Source organism: Alligator mississippiensis, chromosome 6, assembly GCF_030867095.1.
Source record: "Alligator mississippiensis isolate rAllMis1 chromosome 6, rAllMis1, whole genome shotgun sequence".
Classification (NCBI taxonomy): domain Eukaryota; kingdom Metazoa; phylum Chordata; order Crocodylia; family Alligatoridae; genus Alligator; species Alligator mississippiensis.
The window spans coordinates 4,095,001-4,117,344 of NC_081829.1; the positions used below are offsets into that span (position 1 = coordinate 4,095,001).

Here is a 22,344-nt window from a genome sequence, read left to right on the forward strand (position 1 = left end):
AAGCGATTGTCCTGTTCTGCACTTGTTCCCTATAATAAATGCAAAGAGTTTAGTTTGTATAATATTAACATTTGTTCTAAACAGTTCGTTTCAAGTTCTTCACCATACATTATTTTGTTAGAAACGCTGACAAACTGCGCAGCAATTACAAAACATACCAGTTACACCACTTTTGCATACATATAAGCTCTTTCAAGTAGCATTCCACTTCAGTACTATGATCTTCACTTCCTGCTGAAGAGTTCATGGTAATCAGGTTTCAACCTCTGCAGTGATACCTTTATCATATATTCACCACAGTGTGATACTTAAACAATTGAAAGGCATGCACAATGCTATCAGATTTTGTGACATATAGTATGCAACACAAAGATCTGTTCAGAAAACATCCTTTCAGGGTTTGTTTTTGAGGAGCAAATAGTTTTATAAAGAATTTAGGGTACTGATTTAAGCTAAAATAATGAAATTTGCTTTCACAGCCTGCAAATTTCTAGAACATGCATTCTAGAAGTCAATGAAAAAAGTAATGACTTCTAGAATGCATGCTCTTCTTGAAACTTTTTGTCAGGGATGCATTTGATTAGGAAGTTAGGCTCTTTATTTGAGCCCAACTTCAGAAGTGACAGTTCCATGTTAGACGTGTCGTATTAGACTACTAGGACATGGCCTTTACTACCTATGTAGTAAATAACAGGATACAAAAACAAAACAAAACAACCCCAACCCAACTACTTCACTGGTCTCACTGTATTAAAGTATCTCAATCCACTGCACTTTTCTGTACTGAAAGTTCAGTTCTCTCGCAGTTCTATGCACAGTAAAGCTAGAAAGTCCAGTCTGTGAAATCCTACTGAAGTAAAATGGAACTACTTACATAAGTATGGATTTGCAGAATTGGAACTGAATACTGCATGTTTTGAGATCACAATACTGCAAAAATTAACACACCTTAGTTGCCCAGACTAAGATCTAAAACACTTTTCAATTGTTAACAGTTCAAAAGAAGACCACATTTTCATTTGCAAAGCTTATTATGCAGCTACCAATACAGCTACTCTGAAACAGACTTAATGCACTCAACTTTATTCATTATAATGTGGGCAAGTGTGTATTTTAACCAGAGCATGACCATGTACAGTGACTTTTTCCAGCACCAGGGTCCTTCACTGGACTTTGATGTCACTTAGAATTTAGCCCAAACTCTCTGCAGTCTCTTTTTGCTACAGAATAATCTGATCCTGAACTCTTGGCTCACCAGCTATATGGTATGCCACAATACATGACTGCTTCAGTACCATCTCCTTTCAACTTCAGCCTAGACGCACAAAATAAAAATATGGCCACTCTAAAAGCTCATTCATTTTTTGCTTGCTTTCTGTTATTAATTTGGCACTGCAGACGACATTATAATTGTGCATTTCTTATAAGAGCCCCATTACTTGCTGCCAAGACGAGATGCTAGAAAATGAAGTCATCACCTACTTAGAAATGTAACTCAATGTTCTCACCAGCAATTCTGAAGCACAAATATGCTACAAAATGGCATGTATACTGATTAAACTAAATCCATTTGAAATCTGTTTACAAAAACTGAAGATCCTTCAGTATGTTTACAGATCAAAGGGTTTGTTGTGGTTTTTTTTTTTTTTTGGGGGGGGGGGGGGGGGGGAATATTATGTCCAACATGTTTGTTAAGTCACCCGCACATTCAAGATCCTTCTGTCAAAAGCAAGATTCAAGCAGAAAAAGCTGTCTAACTTTTTGCGGTCCAGCTGCTGACAATGTCACAAGACATAAAAAGTTTTGCCAGATGCCAGAAGAGCTTTAAAACGGCAGGATAACTGCAACGCAGAAGCCAAAACACGAATTACATAACAGCATTCTGAGAACGTGAAGTGCTGAGAGCAGATAACAGCAGCGGTCCTCTTCTCGAGTCTAACCTGCTTTAGCGCAATAATAAAGATTACTGACCTTCCGCTTTCCCTGAACTAATACGAAAGCAGACAAGGGATCTGTTTGACACTTTCAAGCTTCCCCCGTGTCACCCTGCGAACTGAAGTGACACGACCTGCCAGCACCATTGCCACCTCTGGCCTCAGAAACACCCGTTTTTAACATGTGAACTTTCAAACGGCGGGACCGGCCGCGGCGAGCGGCTACAAAATCTAGCCGGTCTAATAAAGGACACCACCTCCGTCACCGGTCCTGACGCCTTCTGCCTCTAAACCAGGGGCTCCCGACGTTTCGTTTGAGGGCACATCCGAATTGAAAAAAAAAACGCAGCGGGCGCCGAAACGAATATTAAAGTTTAGCATTTCGATCATCTCGTCCCTTGCTTAAAACGGCGTTCGACCCACGAAACGCGGCTTCCCTTTAACTTGGTAGTCTTTTGAAGTTTTACCCTGGCGCCCGCGGGCAGGAACCGCCTCCCGAGTCCAACACGGCTGCAACCTGGACACCTCAAGGTAGCAGATACCTTGACTTCCTTGTTTCTTTCCAGCTAAATCTTGGTTTCTTTCCGTATGCTGCTACCTAAAGCGCTTTAATTCCTTCTTTATTTATTTATACCTTTAATTCTTTATTCCGTTTCCCTGAACGCACCTTCACCTTCCTCAAGCAACCTGACCCAAATTTAACATCGTAATTGCAGCTTATCTGGGAGGATGCCAACGTGGTAATAACCCCCCCCAGCTCCGCGCTGTGAATATTGAGGCCGGGGAAAGGCGTCACTTTTGGGGCCACGAGCCGCCCATGGAGGAGAAGCAAAGCTCCTGTTTTCCTGGCCGGCCTTTAACCTCTCGGCGTCGCTGGGGCGGACAATGAGACACGTGTCGGCGGTTTCCATCGGCTTCACCAACCGCGCTCCGGGCTGCCCCGGGGGAACGCCCGCTCCGCCGGGCGGCGGTCACACGAAGCCGCGCCGCGGGCCGAGGCTGCCGCTCCCCAGGGTCTTCCCCGCGCCGCGCACAGGCATCTCCCCGCCTCCCCGCCGCCATTTTCTCCGCCCGCCGCGCTCCTCACAGGAGCCTGCGCAGGGCCGGGGGGGGGCGGGGGCGGCGGCAGGGCCCAGCTCGGCTCGGCCCGACCCGACCCGGCCCGCGCCCCGCCCCACCCCGCCGCCGCCGACCCCGCGCGCCCCGCCGGCCGCGGGCGGCCCGGGCACTTACGCGGAAGAAGCCCGCGTCCATCTTGCCTCCTCCGCCTCCTCCTGGTGGCAGAGCGCTCCCGTCTCCCGGCGTGCACCGCGCCCCCCTCCCTCACGCACGCACGCGGCGGCAGAGCGCCCTCCTGTGTCAACCAATCCGCGGGCGCACTGGAGGACCCGCCAGCCAATCACAAGGCAGAGCGTCTTTTTTTTTTTTTTCCTCTCTCTCTCTCTTTCTCCTCCTCCTCCCCCCCGCTTTTTTTTTTTTAGGCGAGAGGAATTGTGGGAAACGAGATGAGAGGCGCCGGCCAATCGGAGCTCGAAGCCTCTTTCATTCCCCGCCCACGCGCCAGAGAGGGGCAGGGTCATGTGATGGTTGAGTGTCAAGGGCGCATGCGCGGGGCAGACAGGGGCGGGGAGAAGAGGTGTGCCTGGAGGGGGGGGGGTGCAGTTTGCCTGGCACACGTTACATCCATGCTGCGCAACAACTCTTGCTTCCAAAATGAAACCTTGTGTGAGACCGGCTTTGATTGGTGCCCGTGTCCCCCCGACCCAGCAGCCACCAGGCTGGGAACCTCACTGCACCACATGGCCTCATCCTGCAGCTCATCGCAGGCTCCCCTTCCCAGCTCCGCACCCAAAGGTGGCGGTGGGGCGGGCGTCTTCTCAGCTGTGCAGGCGTAAGGGAGGCCATGACAGGGCATCTCCCAAAACTCTAAATTTGGCCCAATAAAACATGCCCCCCCCCCCCCCCCCAAAAACCTTGCTTCTCACACACTTCCCAGACCATCAGGACAGCGGTGATGCGCTAACCTCCCGAGGCGGAGATTGCTTTTGCTGACAGCTTCGGTTGCTTGTGTTGAGAACAGCACTTATCTGAAACGATCCGATATCTGAGACAGATCGGAGCCGTTTCCAAGCCACCTCCCGCAACGAGTCGTCCACTGACGACGTGTCGAGTGACAACGAACCGCACTTCCGACGTCGATGACCTCGACGCCCTGTTTCGACTTTGACGTCAGTTTCAACTTTAGACGTGATGCGACGCCGGCGAACAAGTTCGCTGTGTCGCTCGTCTCCCTGGAGAACGTCTGTCCATCCCTCCTTGGACACCTTTAAGAAAGCCGAGGAGACTCCAGAAGAACCTGCAGCCGCGGCTCCTGAGAAGACTCCAGCCAAGAGCCCTTCAAAACGTCCAGCAAAGTCACCTCAAAGAAGTCCTTCCAAACCAATAGGATTGCTATTCACAATATAAATACATTCATGTAGCTATATTACTCATCTATAATTAATTGAGTACAAAATTCTGGGTTATTTTTGGTGAAAATAGAGTATCGGGCCTTGATTCAGGAACCAATCCCTCATTTATAACATTGTTTCCTATGGGAAAATCAGTTCCGAGTTACAGCGTTTCAACTTAAGCCGTGGTTTTCAGGAAACGGTTGTGTCGTAAGTCCAAGGACCGCCTGTATAGAATTAAAAACAAAAATCCTTTGGGTGGATACAACCGTTTGTATTTTGGAACATAACTCAAGGGCGGACAATTATTTTGGGTGGAGGGCCGCTTACTGAGTTTTGGCAAACCATTGAGGGCCACATGGCAGGCATCTGGGGGCAGATAAATATTATTTTTCTAAATTTTTTAACGGTCCTCGTGGGCCAGATAGAATGGCCCACAGGCCGCATTTTGCCCACCCCCGAATAACCTAATCTAACTGGAAGTAGAAAATAACTTCCTCTGTTACTTGATTACACCTTGGTTATTACTGCAGTTCCCTCTGCATGTGGTAGCAGCTCCTGTCCTAGACAAAGTACTGGATTAGATAGCTCACTGATTTGATATGCTGTGGCAATTCCTATACACAGTTAGAATTTGTTCCATATTAAAGCAGCACCATCTACTTAAAAAATAGCCTTCTACCTGAATAGTGGGCTTTTCTTTTTATCTGAAAGAAATATACAAAATGACCACAAGAGAAAAAAAAGGAGGATTCCTTTGGGATTGATTACTCTGCGTGTGTGACAGTGCGGAGCCAAAACAGCCGGCGTGGTGTTTTCAAGCTAACAGAATCTCTTTCCTGTCTTTCACAAATCCAGCCTGGAGTTGCTGTTCTATTGAATCAGTGAAAAATGCTTTAATAACACAAGGCAGTGGTGAGTTGTTTGTAGATGGAGATAAATATCTGCAGCCTCAGCAAACACAGAACCCATGACCAAGCTGAGGATTTATTTGCTTACAATTTTATCTATAGGGAAATACTGCCTAACACAGTACTGTCCTACCATGCAGCAGGAGGACAGTAGGTGGAGCTCTATGTCCCCTGCTAACGTTTTTCAGAGGAAAAATACAGAAAGAAGAGCTTGTTTACAGGGATTTGGCTATACAAGACTTTTGAAAGCAGGAAGTAGGGACATTTTTCCTGGACTGGCACCTTCACATTGGTGAAGCTGTCATGCCAATTCTCTGGACCCAGTCTCTCTCATACTTCCATGGTTCATGAAGTCATATACAAACCAGAAGGGAGTCATAGACACCAAAGAAGCTATATCTATATACATGTGAGCCAAGCTCACTTCATCACCATCTGATTAAGGGAGCTTGGGCTTGCGAAAGCCTGGGCTGTACACATAGATATATCTACTTTGGTTAGTCTGTAAGTTGCAATCTAACCGACCTTCTATTTGACTTCAGACTAACACGGCTACCTATGTCAGCCTACTCTGCAGCCAGGGGAAATTTAACTATTGCCTCAGTGACCACGGCCAGATGTTTGGTTCCCCAGGGAGAAGTAGCAGCAGCACGCCTTGTGCCGCTGCTACTTGTCCCTGGGGAGCGCTTGTGCCATGCATACAGCAGGTTACCCTGGGTGGAATAGGGGAGCCTGGGGACAGTAGCAGCCGTGCTGGCCCCAGCAGCCTTACTTGGGGTCCTGGGGGCCGGGGAAGCAACAGCTGCAGTGCTCCTGCAGCTGGAAGGCTGGCCAGGCTTTGGTTTTGGGCAGCATGCACTGCTGCCATGTGCAATGCCACACCTTTTTTTCCACACAGGTTTTTTTGACCCCTGAGATCTCCTGGGGTCAACCCCCCCGCTGCACTGCATGGTAGCAGCACGAGGAACGCCTGAATGTGTTGTGTATGGTGCCACAGATGGGTCGGCAGTACCACATACCACGTGACCGTGTTCGTCTGGACACGGGCAGTCGGTGCAGCATTGCTGTTGAATATTCATTTAATAAACGGAAGGGACACTGGACAATTTGGACTAAATATTCCTTTTGCTGTTGCTTCAAGTTGCCTTTTAAGAAATATTTTGTGAAATAAAAGAAACATTACTGCCACCAGTTTTGGGGATCACATATCTGTTTTGTAAGACAAAAGTAAAAAAGTCTTAATTTTCACAAAATAAAGTGCTGTTTATTACTGCTAAGCAAACAAATACTTCTAAAAACATTTAAAACCACATCAAAGGAAGTGTAAAATGTTGCATGAGTCACAGCTCTATGTACACATACTAGTAGCATTTTCCAATTGGATGCCAGTGAAAGAGATAATGTGGCATGTTATTCTGGTCCCTTGAGGGATGGCAGGTGTGTATGGGCCAAGGCTCAGAATGATAGAATTTATTTACACCAGTGGTTCTCAACACTTTTAGATTTGAGACATCCCTTGTTAGACTCAAAGCACCCCTTACAACATACCAGCCCTTAGTTTTTGCTAGTTTTGTGACTACAGAAAAATACTAGAGCAATTCTTTTGCTGCAAAGAGCTTATAAGGCCCACAACAGGTCAGAATGATTTAACACAATGGATTCCTATTTGAAATCTCTGGATTCATCAAACAAATCAGGATTGCACACCCAACAGTACTAACACTGTGTAGCACCCTGGATCACCCTTGACAGGATTTCAGTGTACCTACCCCAGAATGCCATGGGACACTGGTTGAGAATCACTGGTTTATATCATACAACAGCTGGTAGTAGGGAAGGCTTGGGTGTTTTGCTCAGTAACGTAGTGTAGCATCTGCATTTGCTTTCTCAGAAACTGCATGATTTCTTGGTGCACATCTCTACACACCTCTCTGTCCTTCTGCCTCTCCTCCAGGGTGCATTCCCTCCATTCTTTTGTTTTGCAGGCTGGGAGCTCTAAAGAAGATTAGAGATCAAGTCCTCCCTTTTCCATTTCTTCCTCTTCCTGGTAAGGCTCAGTCTTTCTGCAAGTGTGGAAGATCTATTTTCTAAGGATGCAGCATCCAAGGCCACTGAATAAAAAATAATACATAGAAAGCTATTAGATGTAGAGGGATAGTAGAAAGGAAAAGAAGTTTGTGAAAAGGCATTAATAAAAATACAAAGTGAGGCAAACTTGCATCAACCTGAAAGTCCAAAATGGGAGTAGGTTGGTCTTCACTGCCTAGCTCTGCAAGCTAATACAGAGCCAAGCCCCTGAGGCACCGTATACACCCTCCACCTCTTTCTCCCCTCTGAATCTCAGCAGAGCAAGCAAGCATTTTGCTCTGGACATGGACCAGAAAGCCACCTTTTATGTTTTAGTATCTACACTACTCTTTTATTCATAAAAATCAGTTTAAATGATCAGTTGCTGATTTCAAACATTACTTTGAATGGTCTCTAAGACCACTGAAATATCTACTGCAATGTTTCTCTTCCTCTTTGTAAGGCACTGATTTATGTTACTAGACATACTATCTGCTTGCCCTGCCAAAATATGTACTTGGGTTTGCTTTTGGTTTGCTTCTAGCACTTACTCTTTATTTTGTTTCCTGTGACTATCAGCACACGTTTGAATGAACTGGTTATTTCAAAAGGCAGCTTCTTGTTTTGGTTTGAACCCAGGCGTGTTTGGCCACCAATTTCCAAAGGAGGAAATTGAGTGGGGAAAAAAAAAAATGTAGACCCAAAAGGGAGCAGGGGAAGTCTTGTAATAATACATGTACCTGAGCTCACTTCCCCTTCCACAGTGGGTTTCAATTTGGGGCTCAACTAGGCCTCCCTGGGGTCCTTCAATCCCTCTCCTAAGCTCATTGTCAAACTACACTGGTCTCTCCAGGTATCACGAGCTATCCACTGCCACTTGCAAGAAGTGGTGGGTTCCCCAGCAGTATGGCATTCATTTCTGCATAGCAGAGTGTAGTGGGCATGAGGGACGGCCCCAGATTCTCTATTGGCTTCATCTACCCATAAGTAGGGCTGCTGCTGGTCCTTTCCCTTTTGCCCACATTGCTGCCATTCCCTGCCACACCCTGCTTTTTACAAGTCCGTTGCAATGTCTGAACAAACATCTTTATTCCCACAATAATTCCAAAACAGGCCTTGCCCTGCCAGTTCTCTACCACTGGCTGAACCAAGGGTATCCTCCAAGTTGGAGCACGCAGCTTGTCTGACGTTTACTGAGGCACAGGTTCAACTTTGTGCCGAACCTGTTTGCTCAAGTAGCAAAGGTGTGCTTGCAAGGGTAGGCTGCAAGGAAGAGACACTTTTCCAACTCTTAAAAGTTCCACTCACAAAACAACTCTCCCAACTTCAGCACTGGCAAAAATGAGATATCACTCGAAACAGTCATAAAATGCTTGTATAAACTTTCTGAGCTCCGCTTGCTTCCCTGACTTTAGTGCCCTTGACTGGGCTTGATTATGACTGCTAAGCTCCTTCATCAATAGGGGAAGGTATGGAACTCCCTTACTTGTCACACACACAAACTGCATAAATTGGTGAGCTCCACTCTTCTTTTTTAACACAAGAAATTAAACTGTTCACAGTGGCATTTAAATCACCCCTGGGCATTCTGGTTATCCTCACCTGAGATGGATGGGACAGTCTGCACCATTGCTGCTGTTCTAGGCTCTCTGCAAACACTTCCTTGCATCAGGTAACCTCACAAACAGGAGCACAGTGTTTCTTCCCAAACAGAGCAGCTGGAGACTTTGTTTGAAAGTTAGAAACAGATTCCAGAAAACAAAATAGTAACTTCCAAGAGGTGCTGGGATGGTGGGCAAGTACTTCCTACGTTGGCCAGCTTTTTGCCTTTAGAGCAGATCACCTTGTTCTTGCTTCTTGTTGCGTATTTTAACTTGAACCATTCAGGGGGGTCAGGCTGGCTTGTGGCAGAAGTGAAGTCAGTCTCAAATGAGTGGCAATGAGATTGCTTTCAAGTTTTAGGCTTTTTTAAAATCCTTATTCAAAATCGAAAAGTTTAATTAAACTCCTATTTAAAAGACAACTATGTCCCAAGTGAGGCTGGCCTTCAGCCATTTGCAGAGCTGCCAGGCTAACAAATATAGATCATTAAAACACACCAGAAAGCCTGTGCATGTCTAAGCTGTGCAATAGGAGAATATTAGACCACAGCAGCCTTCTCTATGAGGCAGGAGGAGATATCAAGTGGCCTGCTAGCTAACTATACACCTGGATCGGTACTAATACAAACTCCAAAGTGTAATTTAAACTTGCAGAAGCAAGCAAATTCAGAGGTAGAGATTATGCTTTATTCAGTTCATTCTCTGTTGTGCCTAGGTCTTCAAGCATGTGATGCATTGTTATATGTAGACTGGGTGCGGAAGGGAAGAGGTTGCCGTTCTTTAGGACTCTACCACATACATCAATGTCTAGAGGCTTTTTGCACAAGGTGGATATTAGATGAACAGGCTATACAGCTTTCTTCCAAACCATTATCATCTATGCTGTCTGCCAGCATTTAGGCATGCTTTAATATCTGGACACAATGGACCATAGAGTATGTGACAAAGCAGCTGCTGTGTGTGCTAAGCCAGTGGGCCTGCAAAATATCCTTGGGAGATTTTTGCTGAATTATTGGACACCCACAACAGGCACTCCTGCAAAGCCCAGGCACTTGCGGTTGCTTTGAAAAAAAACTATTTTTACTCCAAAAAAAATAGCTGAAGTGTAATCCGCGTTACAGACAACAGGAAATTCAGGGGTGTGTGGGGGGTTAAATTACAGAAAAGTGCACGCGCGCACACACACATACATGCACACACACAGAAAGTATCACTCACTTTCCATTCCCATCCTCTCTTGCCCTGTTAATTTAAAAATAGAAGATTCCCCTGCCGCCACCATTCTGGGAGTTTGTAAAAAACATATATAAATAAAATAGTTCCCAAGCCAAGAGCGGTTTCAGCTGCTACCTTAAAACCCCCATAAAAAGGGGGGTTCAGGTGGATACTGATAGAATGATCATAAGAGTTTTCTTTTCTTTACAGAAAATATCACATGTGCACCCTCTTATCTGAATCCTTCTGTGTTTGATTAGAAATAGGAGAGACAAACCGAGTTTGTATGCAACCGTTACTTCACATTACTACCCCTCATGCTTAATACACAAAATAACATACAAGCAAATTCACAAGTAAGTCTTAATGCATCCAAGCATAAAGTACAACCATAACATCTTCACCTGCAGATCTTTCTGCTTCCCCACTGCCAATCACTACAGGAGAAGCAGCGGCCCAAACTCCTCAAAGTAATCAAGGCTACAGGAAATGTATAAAGATATTTTTGGCACTTAATTGTTTTCTATCCAATTGGAGATGTTAAGTCTTTTCCTGGTAGCTTGTGTCCACCACAGTGTTAGATCAGCCACATAAAAATGGTACTCAGGCCTTTTATTTTTCCTTGGAAAGAAAGGCAACATGGCTAATTCCTTCCTGTTTGGTTTTGGCTTCATAGGCAAAAATCTTGAACAATGATTATTCCAATGCCAATCCTCCTCCACTCGAGTCACAAGCCTGCGTGAATAAAGGGTCTATCTTAGTTTTCATTCTTCCAGGAAAGCAGTCTTTTGTAGGCAAGATAAAACATCCAGTCATCTGTTCTGCATGTGGATATCCACTGGTATAAAAGTTACTGTTGTGGGCTGCTTTATGCTGTTGCTATTTGGTCCTAAAGGAGGTGGAGTTGTGGCTTTGGAGCTCTTGGGTTCCAGCTCCCGTTTTACTCTCATGCGCCTGCAAAGAGAAATATGGTTAAAATCTCATAGTCATTTGTTGCTTAAAGGGACGTAGCCTCTCCTAATCTCAGTGTAAGGAAGGACTGCCAAAGCACATAACATCCACTGAAGAGGGCGCAGCCAGATTTCATCTCAACATCACTAATGACCAAGCAACATGGACCTGAGAGTCGCATTATCTGATGGATCGATAGATCCTTATCTCTCCCAGTTTTTCCCACGGAAGTTTTGACACAGCGTAGTTTGGATTGCCCTTGGGATTTCAGCCATTAAGTACTGACGTGGCATGATAACAGCTGACATGATGACAGTCTTTGATTTATCCTGTTTAAATATAGCAAAGTAAAGGACATGAGGAACAAAGTCCTGTACCTGTTATACGTTTTCAACAGGAGCAGAACCACTGTAAAAATAATAATCACTCCAACTACGATGGCAGCTACTATTGCTCCAGAACCTAAGGTGGGGGGGAGAAAGAAAGAGTCTTGTTTAAATTAGTCTTGCAAAATTCTTTTCACATAGAGCACAACAATTATCAAATTTAAACTTATTTAAAAAAAAAACCCCACAAAAATTAAACTTGCTGCTACGATCTGTTTTCACCAGAAAAGCAGTTTGAAATCCTGGGGTGGGGAGGGGGCAGGTTACCAGCAAATACCGAAGCACTTAGCCAGTGTATAAGAACTCCTCATCCTGAATTATATACAGTAAGTAAAAAAAACAACAAAAAACACTGAGAGGGGGATTCTCACATCACTTGGCTTTCATTTGTGGCTTGTCTACTTTGCTGTGAGACAACGGGCCAGCCTTTTTTGTTTCTATTTTTCCTTCCACTCTTTGTCTAATTTGTATGTCTGCGGGGCAGAGACCATCTCACAATGACTGTATAGGTGCCTAGCTCAAGGTGGCTTGTACTCTAGGTTGGAGCCTCTAGGCATTAACTTCACACAAATAATAGACAGCTTCTCATCATGCCTGTGGTTAGACACATATGTCACTTTTGCAGGATCAGGCTCTATGGATCAGATGTTCTTAATTAAGTGATCTTCATCCTAAGTGTAGGGGAAAGCTCTGTGCCTGGGCTAGTCATTTTTTATTCCACTTCTACAAAATTAAGCTTTTAAAATTCTATTCTATTAAATTAAGGACTTATCTAAATAAGAGAGTCAGGAAAGTCTGCCGGAATTAACTTGTAAGCAGATTAGTTACAACCGAGTTAAACAGCTGTATGGACACTTACTCAGAATTCGAGTGGTTTGAATGCAAGGTAGCTTTATTCACTTTCAAAGTTATATAAAACGCTCATCTTTAGTTAATTCAGATGAACTTTCCTAAATGGCTCAGTGTATTTTAACCTAGAAGTTATCAGTAAACGTTTCCCCCACTAATTTTAAACTACCAACATCTGTTTAATGGCCAAAAGCATCAAAATAAAACTGGACTAGTTGGACTATATTCCTGCTGGAATACCAGAAGGATGCTGAGAAGCACGTGTTCACCAGAAGCCATGATCTTACTCTATCGAATACTGAGTCTCTCAAGATGAATTTTCAAGCTGTTAACAAGGGAGCTTGCTTAATTCCATTGTTTAACAGTATTTACACATTGGAATATTTTCAGGAGTCTTTTCAAAATCCAACATAGATGCATGGCATTTTAAATAGTTTAATAAAAATAATCAATCACAATAAGTTTTCTTACTCTGATAAAGAATTTGGTCTCGAGACTTTGTAGTCACATTTCCTGGAAACTGGGGATCAACACTGACTGCTGGTGCAGCTGTCGTCATCTTGATTCTGGCTAGACACACAGAAAGAAGACTGATTTTACAAAACACTGAACTAGCAATTGTTACCCCCCATTTGTAATAACTGGACAATTGCCAACCAGCTATTTTGATCCTAAAGAGCCGTTTGCGATTGTGTTACAACATGAGTGCTTCCATTGAAACAAATGGGTGAAATCCAGGCACCGAGGAAGTTTTGCCAAGGACTTTCATTGAGGCAGGATTTCACCCGCAATAAGTAGAGGTATCAATCTAGTCCTAAGCAATTGATCTGCTTATAAACGTACAGCATGTAGCACCAGAGATGCATGGGATGAAGTAAGCAATTCCAGGCACTTGAAAAATGTGTTATTGCCATTTCACAGTACGAGCTTCAGAAAAGAAGTTACAGCACTAACAGGAAGCAAGCAGCAGTAGTCAAGCAAACTGTTGCCATGTGGCACAGTAAAAGCATCAGACAGACTATAGCTCTGGCATGGGACATAACATTTTGCCCTTGAAAGTGAAAATATAGTAAATCCCATATGAGAACCAACAATATCCTACTTGTCCAGCGCACAGCCGATGGTAATGACGATACTCCAATGTCTGGGGCTTTGCTTTAGAAGTCAAATAACAGAAGCTTTTTAAGGACAATTGTATTACACACACCTGCACAATACTGAAAGATACCCTCCAGGATGACAGATTTTTTTTCAACTTCTAAGCCAGTAAATAAGACAGATTTGAAAATGAATCAAGGGCACAGCATCTCAAGCATAATGGCTAAGTACAGTCAAAAAGCCTGAGGCTGAATCGATTCAGTCTTTACAGGCTAGTCTAAGATGCAGAGATGAAACTGAGAAACAACTGGACACACATTTACTTTTGATTCAGGAAATGCAGCTGCATGCCTGCGGTTACCAAAGCTAGTTTCTTCTTCCATTACAGCTTGGGCCTGCTATTACTGGAAGTTAAGTCACCTTACATTGAAAATCTTGCCAAGTACTTAAAATAAAGAGCCAGACGCTGGGCTCCCAAACTAGCACTGTGATTTTCAGAAGTAATAGGACACCCAGATCCAACAGGAACTGCTGGGTACTTGGCCCTTTAGAAAAAAAATAATCAGACGACTTCTGTGGAAACTTCAACACAGAATGAATCCCAGCCCTAAGGTAATGGCCAAACTCCCACTGATTTCACTGGGGCAAGGATGTCACCCTAATTTTGAAAACTTTGCCCCTCAGATGGTGGAACAGGAGGATCTGACCCCTGTCTCTGCCACTGTGAAGTGCTATGTGGTCTGCCTGCACCATAGCAACAGTGCCTCATCCTAAATTTATGACAGTAATAACTCGTTCTGTTAATTGATATCAACTAATGGGAAGAGGAATTCAGACTGTTACTGGCAGGAAGGGAAACAGACCCTCTTCCCAGTGTCTGTCCCAGGGTATCGCAAGGTTGATTCGGTTAAATGGCTCAACTCTTTAGTTTAGAAAAAAAATTGAAAATAACTCTCTCCCGGAATCTGTAACTGGGTCATTCTCCTCCGACTGAATGATTCCTTTGTATAACTGAGGCCAAGTTACTTTTGTAACATGATGATCTACTCTGGTCATAGATCTTTTCCCCCTGAAAAGATTTTTTGGATCGTAAGCTCCTCCAGCCCTAGACCATGGCATTTAGCAAAGAGCTCACGGTGCTCATAAAACCTATAACTTGGTGTCGAAGATACCGCAGCTTCTCCACAAAGCTGCATTGTCATCATCCCCCACCACCCGCTGCAGTTGAAAGACCACCGTGGAGCATGGTGCGTGCACCCAGTGAATGAACACAGTCAAAAAGACATCTCAATTCTTCTGGATGGCAGCGATAAGATAGAGCACGGGGCGATGCTGACCAGGTCCTCGAGTGACACAGCAACTGCTCAGCTCTGTGCGACTCACGACAGCAGTCCCCGGTGTCGCCAGAAAGTTTTAAGGATGGAGGGGCCCTGTCCCCTCCTTCACCCACCATATCCACCCCAATGAGGCTTTACAGGCTGGGGAAGGCTGAGCAAATATTTCCTTTAGGGGCCTGAATCAGGGAAAAATATGCTGAGCTTTCAACCTGCACCTGACTCTTCACTGGATGCAGAAGCACATGCTTCAGATCCTAGCTCTTCCTAAGGACTAATTAATAGGTTATTAAACCTTTCACTTCCTTGTCCTTGGTTCAAACTAAGTTACCACCTGGATCAGTAGCATAACAAAGAATGGCTGAGAGTAGGGTGGTTTTGATTTAAATCAAATCGAGCTAAATCATGATTCAAATCACTGGTCAGGAAGCCTTGATTTAAATCATTGTTTTCTACAAGAAGTGCATTCTTGTTGAATAAAGGACATCAAACACTTAACTTTTTGAAACCTCGCACTTTTGGAGAAAGGCAAAGGTTTGACAAACTTGCATTCACCCAATAGGGCTGATGGATGGGTAATCATCAGGTCTGTCATCTCTCATCTCCATATACTGCTCTTAACAAGGTTGTCATCTCTGGAGACAACAGACTCTCCCTATGCCTGAAGAAGGGCGTTTGTGCCCGAACGCTTGCAAAGAACAAGTTTCCCAACTATTCATTTGGTCTAATAAAAGATCTCACATCTACCCAAAGAACCTTGTCTGTCTACGATCTCTAGAGACACAAATCCACAGTTTGAGAACTGAGACTAAGCATAATGGAGATGCTTAATGGGATCTTCTAGAGTGAGCACTCAATCCCACTGGATAGAGTGGTTTTCTTTAATCTTTACTTTAATCTAATCTATAGAGGAGCCTCTGGGAACCCCATAAGATTAGGCCTCTAGTCCATGGCCACTTGTGACCTACTTATAACACTTCTAAAAAGGTTACATTAATATTTTGTCTCAAATAGTATATAATTAGACATTATAATCCCTATTCCAGGATGATATCTCTGAGTTTTAATTTATCTTAAATTAGAACTATCTTTATATATACTTTTTTTAAAAGCATCTTAACAATAAAACCAAAACATTCAATTAAATAAAAACAACTTTAAATTTAAAAAAATCCATTCTTAAAATTAAAAAACATCATCGATTTTTATCCACCCTGGTTGGGGAGAGGGGAGGAAGGGTGATCATCATGGCAGGAGCCACGGATGCCAACATAGGTGGGGGGAGTTGCATAAAAATAGCAGATTTGGCTCCTGCTTTCCTGGTTGCCACACTGCCACCAACAGCCTAGTTGGGGTTGCTGCCCCGTAGCGATTCAGGGTGCAGAACTGCCCAGCTGTGTCTCTGGTCTGGCTATGCTAATAGCAGCTGGTGCACTGACATTTCTGCCCTAGAAGCCTGTAATCTCACCTGAAGTCATAGATACATAGGTTAGAGGAAGGATGAGTTTGGTCTGCAGACTAGGACTGGCTTTGAAACAGCCAGCTTGGGAAAGTTGAATGCGTTGCAAGTTCCTTTTCATAACGCTATCATAAACCTCATGGACATGAAGTTGGGGCAGCTTTTGAGAACTGAGACTGGGAGCGAGGAGCAATGAGGAGTATTGGTCTCAGCCTCGCCCCTGTGCCTTGGGTAAGCCTCTCTGCTTGGTTTCTCACTTGTGAAACTGGGAGAGCTGCATGTTGCAAGGATAAATCACAATGGAGTCAGTGAAAAATATCCTGTCAGCTCCAGTGGGCTTGGGATCGCATTCTCCTTTGCTTGAAAAAAGTGTTTTAAAACTAACACCACTGAGTAGATGCTACATAACAAGGGTTGTATGGTTTACAGCCTTCAAATCCACTTGAAACACTCCCTCCAGGTTACACACAGCACTGTACTTTACTCTGTGTACACACACCTGCTCTCGACCCTGAAAGCTGCTAATTTATGTGTAATTTGAGACATAAGGGGACCTGAGCCTGGGGAAATATTTCGAGGTGGATGCAAACATAGCCAAAAGAGTTATGCCTTGGGCACATTTCCATTTAAAACACCTTTGCAGATACAGTATGTTGGTTATTTTGGCACCCCTTCCCTGCACCCCTCAATCCCGGGGACTTCAATCTGAAGGGACATGGCTCAGTTGCCAGAGAGACCAGGGTTGAAATTAAGTAGACAAACAGCTCCTGCTACTGCCTGAAACACCTGGCAATTATAGAGGAGGGTGGTGGCAGTGGTAGAGAAGAGATAGGGATGGATCGTGTTTTTCCATCAGAGCTCAAATTCAAGCGTTTACTTTCTGCCATGGGAGGCAGGTGCTGCTCGGGGAGAAATGTAGACTTCAGTGTTGAGTAGCCTAGAAAAAGGGGTCTTTTATGTCATGAATTAATACTGGGAAAATTCAAGAGAGACTATTGGCATCAATTCCCAGTTTAAATGCTGGGTTATAACGGTAGCCAGTTTTAGCTGAATATCAAGCCAGCCATTGTGTCACCTGCAATAATATTGATACTTCTATCGCAGCTGCCCTCTGTCTCCAAGCACAATGAAGTAATTGTTCCGGCTCCATGGAGACATGGTTAAGAATAATATCATTCCTGTTTTCCAAGTGGGGAAATAGATGTTGAAAGAATAAGTGATTTGCCTTCCCCCATTTACACTACCGGTCAGTAGCAAGGTAGGGCTTTCGGCTCTTGCTTCTATTTCTCTTGACTATCACTCTGCTCTCATCAACCCCAGCTGGCAAAACCCATCACCTAACCTCTGGACCACATTCTCCAGTAATGCACAGGACAAACTACGAGCCCTGAAAGCACTGGATAAAACTAAACAGCCTATGTAATTAATTCATTTCTTCATTAAGAAAACTGAATCAATGGCCATGTTAGCTGTTAGCAAGGGAAATACTCCGTGACTTTCAAACTTAAGGGCCTAATTTACTTTTCAAAAATGGAATTTGGGGTCCTATGTCACTTGGATCACTTCACCAGAGGGTATCAGCAATCTCAAAGCAGCGATCAGCAGGCAGCCTGCGAAGGCGGTGTTATAACACGCACCGGCTGAGCAATTCCAGGGATATAAAGAGTTAAGTGTTCAAATCTCAGATTTTCAGTGAGATTTCTGGGGCTTCTCTAAGGCCCTTTTAAAGTCCCCACCTTACACACGGAGTTGTTCCTTTCTAATGGCTATTGGGTGGTTGAAAGACAGACGTTTAGTCTCAATCCAATTTTCTTTAGCAAAAGATCAAGGTCCAAGACTGCCACCACACTCCAGAAGAGAGGCCAAGGACTCAAATCCAACTCCCCTTTCTCTATTGGAGATGCTCCCTCCAGGTCAGTGCTGAGAAGCATTGTTGGTCGAGACTCACATTGCTGTTAAAAGACTCCAGTTCCCATCAAGTCAGGGCCTTTTGAAGCTACAAAATTCACTTGCGCTCAAAAAGGAAGAAAAGTCACAACTTTTAATGCAATTGGGAATTTTCCTCTTCTCCAGGTTCAAACTAACTACAGACAAATGACCTGCTCCTGTCTGCACTGCACGTGACACTCTCCAGCTCCTTGCCTGCCCCTCCAATAGCCTCGGGGGTGCTGGCTGCAGCCGTGTTGGTCTAAGGACGTAGGCAGACCAGGTGCTTTGGGCAAATGTGATATCTTTTATTAGACCAGCTAAATTGTTGGGAAAATTGTTCTTTGCAAGGTTTTGGACACAAACAACCTCCTTCAGACAGAGTGTGCTGGTGTGTGCGCTCTCCTGGGTGGCACAGACACCAGCATGCAAAATGCAGGTCTGAAAATGCAGATGCATGGCAGTGAAGATCAGAGGCAATGGGACAATAACCTGGCAATCACCATTACTAGCTAAATTACAGAAAACCTCCAAGTTTTATCTTGTTGGATCATAGTGAATGTAGAATTGATCCCTCACACACATTTATGGCGCTCTGTGACTTTTCAAGGGTGAGGGAATCAACCAAGTATTCATGGCAGGACACAGAGAGGGAAAATGCATTTGTTTAAAAATCATAAAATTCAGTTCAGTCCCCCAAAGCTGACAGGTCATCCAGACTCAACCCAAACAGACTCAACAGCCAGTTCAGTCATGTACTACCGGGGTCGTAGCATAACAATGAAAAGGAAGCTACGAGAGCTCTAAGAACACGGCCTTAAAACTCAGGCAAACTGTCTTTTTCAAACAAAATAAAATAAAGAAAATGTGGCTCGGTAAGCTTTGAATGTGCCTGAATTTACCTTGCAAGGTTCTCAGGAGGAGGCCGAAATCCAGGTTCAAACTGGCTGGCAGGCAATCTTGCACAAATGTGGCTGCAGGCAAAAATAACAAAGCTCTGTATGGAGTGTGTGTATGAAGTGTGGATTCTGATGTCAGACCAGCGCCTTTATGCAAGTATTTGTCTCCTCCTGGCTCTGGCTCTTCGCCCTCCGGGTTTAGCTGTTGTTAACACACACACATTAAGGAGCACTGTGTTTCCTTGCTGAGGCTGGGTGATAATCACATAAAAGCTACAGACCGTTTCTGCGTCCAGCCGACAGCAGCTGCAGCCAAAGGAAAAAACAAACCCGAGCCTACAGGTGGAAGGCCAGATCCTGCAAAGAGCTAAGAGCCCCCAGCTCCTACCAACTGCAAACACTAATTGAAATGCTCAGCCTTCCTGAAGAACCTGACCCACATTTTCCTCTTCTGGCCCTCAGGAAGGGCCTTATTTCCCCTTCTTGGGTTTGAGTCATCATTACGGCTGGGATTTTCAAAAGGAGCCCAACTCCCACATTTCATCAAGATCTGGCCTCCTAAATCCCTTGGCTCTTTGAAAACTCAACCTTGATTACTAAGAGCTGAAAGCTCAAAAAGCTGAGGGTGCTCCTTTGGAAATCTGCATATTTCCATAATGGCACCATTACTCTAGTTGCCAGACTCCACATGCATAGTTCAAGAGATGCAGTGAGTGCATCTACACGTGCACTAATGCACTTTAGTTAATATACATTGAATCTAGTACCTCTGGGTGCCTATACAGGAGCGCGAAGGCTGTTCTGACACACTGTAATTACAGCGTGTCGGAGCAGACTCGAATAATAGAGTCTGCTGGAGTGTGATAATTGCTATGCTCCAGCAGCCTCCCGTGTCTCATGCATCAGCATCCCTGCACTTCAGTATGGTGGTAGGCGTGCTTGAACTAAAGTTCCTCAAATGAGCTGTCAGAGCCACTCTAATTAAAGCAGTGCAGCCCCCACACACACATAAAAGTGTCTTCCATTGCGAACTACTGAGAAAACATGCATTAGCCTATCTTAATGCGCATTAACTAAAGAGCACAGGGCATTTTTACACGTGCAAGTGCTGCAGCGCTGGGTGCTTTGAAAAGCGCCCGGCGCTGCGATGCTTGCAGTTGTGTAAGTGGCAAAATGCACACAAGCGCTGAGAAAATGGTAGTGGCGCGCTTTTGAACTATCAGAGGTGCTTTAGTTCAAAACTGCACCACCACCATTTTCTGCACCCTGACATGCATTTTGCCACTCATACAACTGCATGCAGCGCAGCGCAGTGCACATCAGCTTGTGTGCAGAGCAGACTCAATGAACGGAGTCTGCTCCGAAGCAGTGGCTCTCCGGCGCAGCGCAGGATGAAAAAGTATGTGTATAAATGCCCACAGTTTTCAAATAAGGCTTAATGCACATTAACCTATTTTAATGCACATTAACTAAACAGCACGTTTTGTGACACTTGAATGTACATTAAAATAGACTAATGCTCATTAAAGCACACATGTAGACATGCCCAGAGTCACCTGCTCACATGCCAAGCATGTATGCTGCTTTCTAAAGAGTTCTCGTCTGGCAATGGTGTCTTTCATCTGTCTGGAATCCATGGCAAGCGGCGTATGGGAACCTGTGTAATGATGACACACACTTATACATCTCCTGAAGTGTCTAGATCCACAGCGTTATGGGCACAATCCAGAGGAAGTTAGCAGCGTTCTGGGATAATTAGGTCTCCGGGAGTTGTGTGGTAGACAGAAGTAGTCTCAGGAGGAGTCCAGTTTGGCATCACCGATCCAGTATGCAGAGGGCTGAGTGTCCTCAACTCCCCTTGGGGTCCACGGGAGGCTCAAAGACTCAGCTTCTTTAACAGAACAGGCCAGAGACTTAAAGGACACTTCTGAAAATTTGGGTCCAATTGCCTTGCCCCAAAAGGCTGAAAGAGTGTGCATCAAGGCTGGATTGGAAATCATGATTGCTCAAAAGTTCAGACTTCTGCCTAAACCAAGGGACCATAGGCTCCTTCCCTCCTCCCTGCTGTTGTGAACACACTGTTTCTGCTACAAAACACCCTAGAAACCCCAGCATGCTATCTATGCCCTTTACATAGTCGTAATAAGAAACAGTCCCTGCCCTGAAGAGCTCACAGCTTAAACAGACCAGACAGAGGTTGGGAGAATGGCGTTTTTATCTCTGCTGTACAGATTAGGATCCAAAGCGCAGACAGATGAAGTGACTCAGTCAAATTCACAAAGGAAATCTATGGCAAGGCTGGGAAGGGAACCCAAGTCTTTCCAGTTCAAGACCATCCTTCATCTCTCAGGATACAAAGCTCACACAGTTCAAATACTCCTTCTGTTCCAAATGAGACTTCCATTTCCGAGATAAACTAGCACACTGAGTAGTTTATGCTGAGCTCTGGTGCCTTTTGCTGAAAGAGCGTTTTAAAAAAAGAACCACAGTAGGGGAAGAAAGTCCTGGATAAACTCTCATTGAAAGCTAAAGCCATCCAAAGAAGAAAATCTGCTCAGTTCAGGGTGTGTTTCGTTATATAGTACAGCTCTTCAAGAGTCATTTACCAGAAATTGTTTGCTCTCAATGGCTGGATTTCCAGAAGGTTGACTTACTTCATTGTTTAAGCTTAAAAATGATTCATTTTTTAAAAATCCCAGAATCCTTTGCTTTTTAAACAAAACTGCCTATTTAGATGCAATAGCTGAATGCTGTGTCAAATATCAGTGGATATCTGGGAACCATTTTGTAGTATATTCCTGACATTAATGATGGAGGTTTTCCTTTATTGTCAACACTTTTTAATTAGAAGGCTCCTTTAAAACATTGGCTCTTTGTCCAGACCTACTGTATGTATTTAGCTTATGAAAGGACACACGAGAAACACTAAACCAACTGTCCACGGGTCTCGTGTCAGTCAGAGTCGCAAAATGGATGGTATGGTCAGAGGTCTCAGAGTGCTTTAATCAATCCCCACTGATATAAAGAAGCATGATACATTTTACAGTAGGACGAGGAGATGAGAGCAAGAGATTTGTTATAAAATATAACCCACTTGTGTACATCTCAGCTGGGACAGCCCTCAGCACGATGCCAGAACAGGAATAAGAACCTGGTGTCCCAGTTTCAAGTCCCCTCCGCTAACAACTGGATTGATCTTTGGTGAATTAAACAGGCCTCCTTGGTGCTGTTCTGATATATAATAGGCAAGCCATAGGAGGATGA

The 22,344-nt window shown here is 44.4% G+C and overlaps 2 protein-coding genes across 19 annotated transcripts in view; both read right to left on the reverse strand.

The window, feature by feature from the left end:
* Nucleotides 1–3,274, reverse strand: part of SRRM1 (serine and arginine repetitive matrix 1) — a 25,845-nt gene extending 22,571 nt beyond the window's left edge. For all 12 annotated transcript variants that reach the window (XM_059729530.1, XM_059729534.1, XM_059729537.1 and 9 more), the window contains exons 1-2: nt 3,168–3,274; nt 1–29 (exon numbers count right to left, since the gene is read on the reverse strand). The exon at nt 1–29 is cut by the window's left edge and continues 61 nt beyond it. In XM_059729530.1, coding sequence (XP_059585513.1) covers nt 1–29; nt 3,168–3,188 — 50 coding nt within the window. In that variant the 5' untranslated portion in view covers nt 3,189–3,274. The remainder of the gene's footprint in view (nt 30–3,167) is intronic.
* Nucleotides 3,275–6,537: 3,263 nt separating this feature from the next.
* The window catches only part of NCMAP (non-compact myelin associated protein), a 31,129-nt gene continuing 15,322 nt past the window's right edge, over nt 6,538–22,344 (reverse strand). For 6 of the 7 annotated variants that reach the window (XM_014605727.3, XM_019498866.2, XM_019498865.2 and 3 more), the window contains exons 2-5: nt 12,836–12,934; nt 11,507–11,591; nt 8,965–11,132; nt 6,538–7,406 (exon numbers count right to left, since the gene is read on the reverse strand). In XM_014605727.3, coding sequence (XP_014461213.1) covers nt 10,991–11,132; nt 11,507–11,591; nt 12,836–12,923 — 315 coding nt within the window. In that variant the 5' untranslated portion in view covers nt 12,924–12,934 and the 3' untranslated portion in view covers nt 6,538–7,406; nt 8,965–10,990. The remainder of the gene's footprint in view (nt 7,407–8,964; nt 11,133–11,506; nt 11,592–12,835; nt 12,935–22,344) is intronic. The other variant, XM_014605731.3, reaches the window with a different exon arrangement.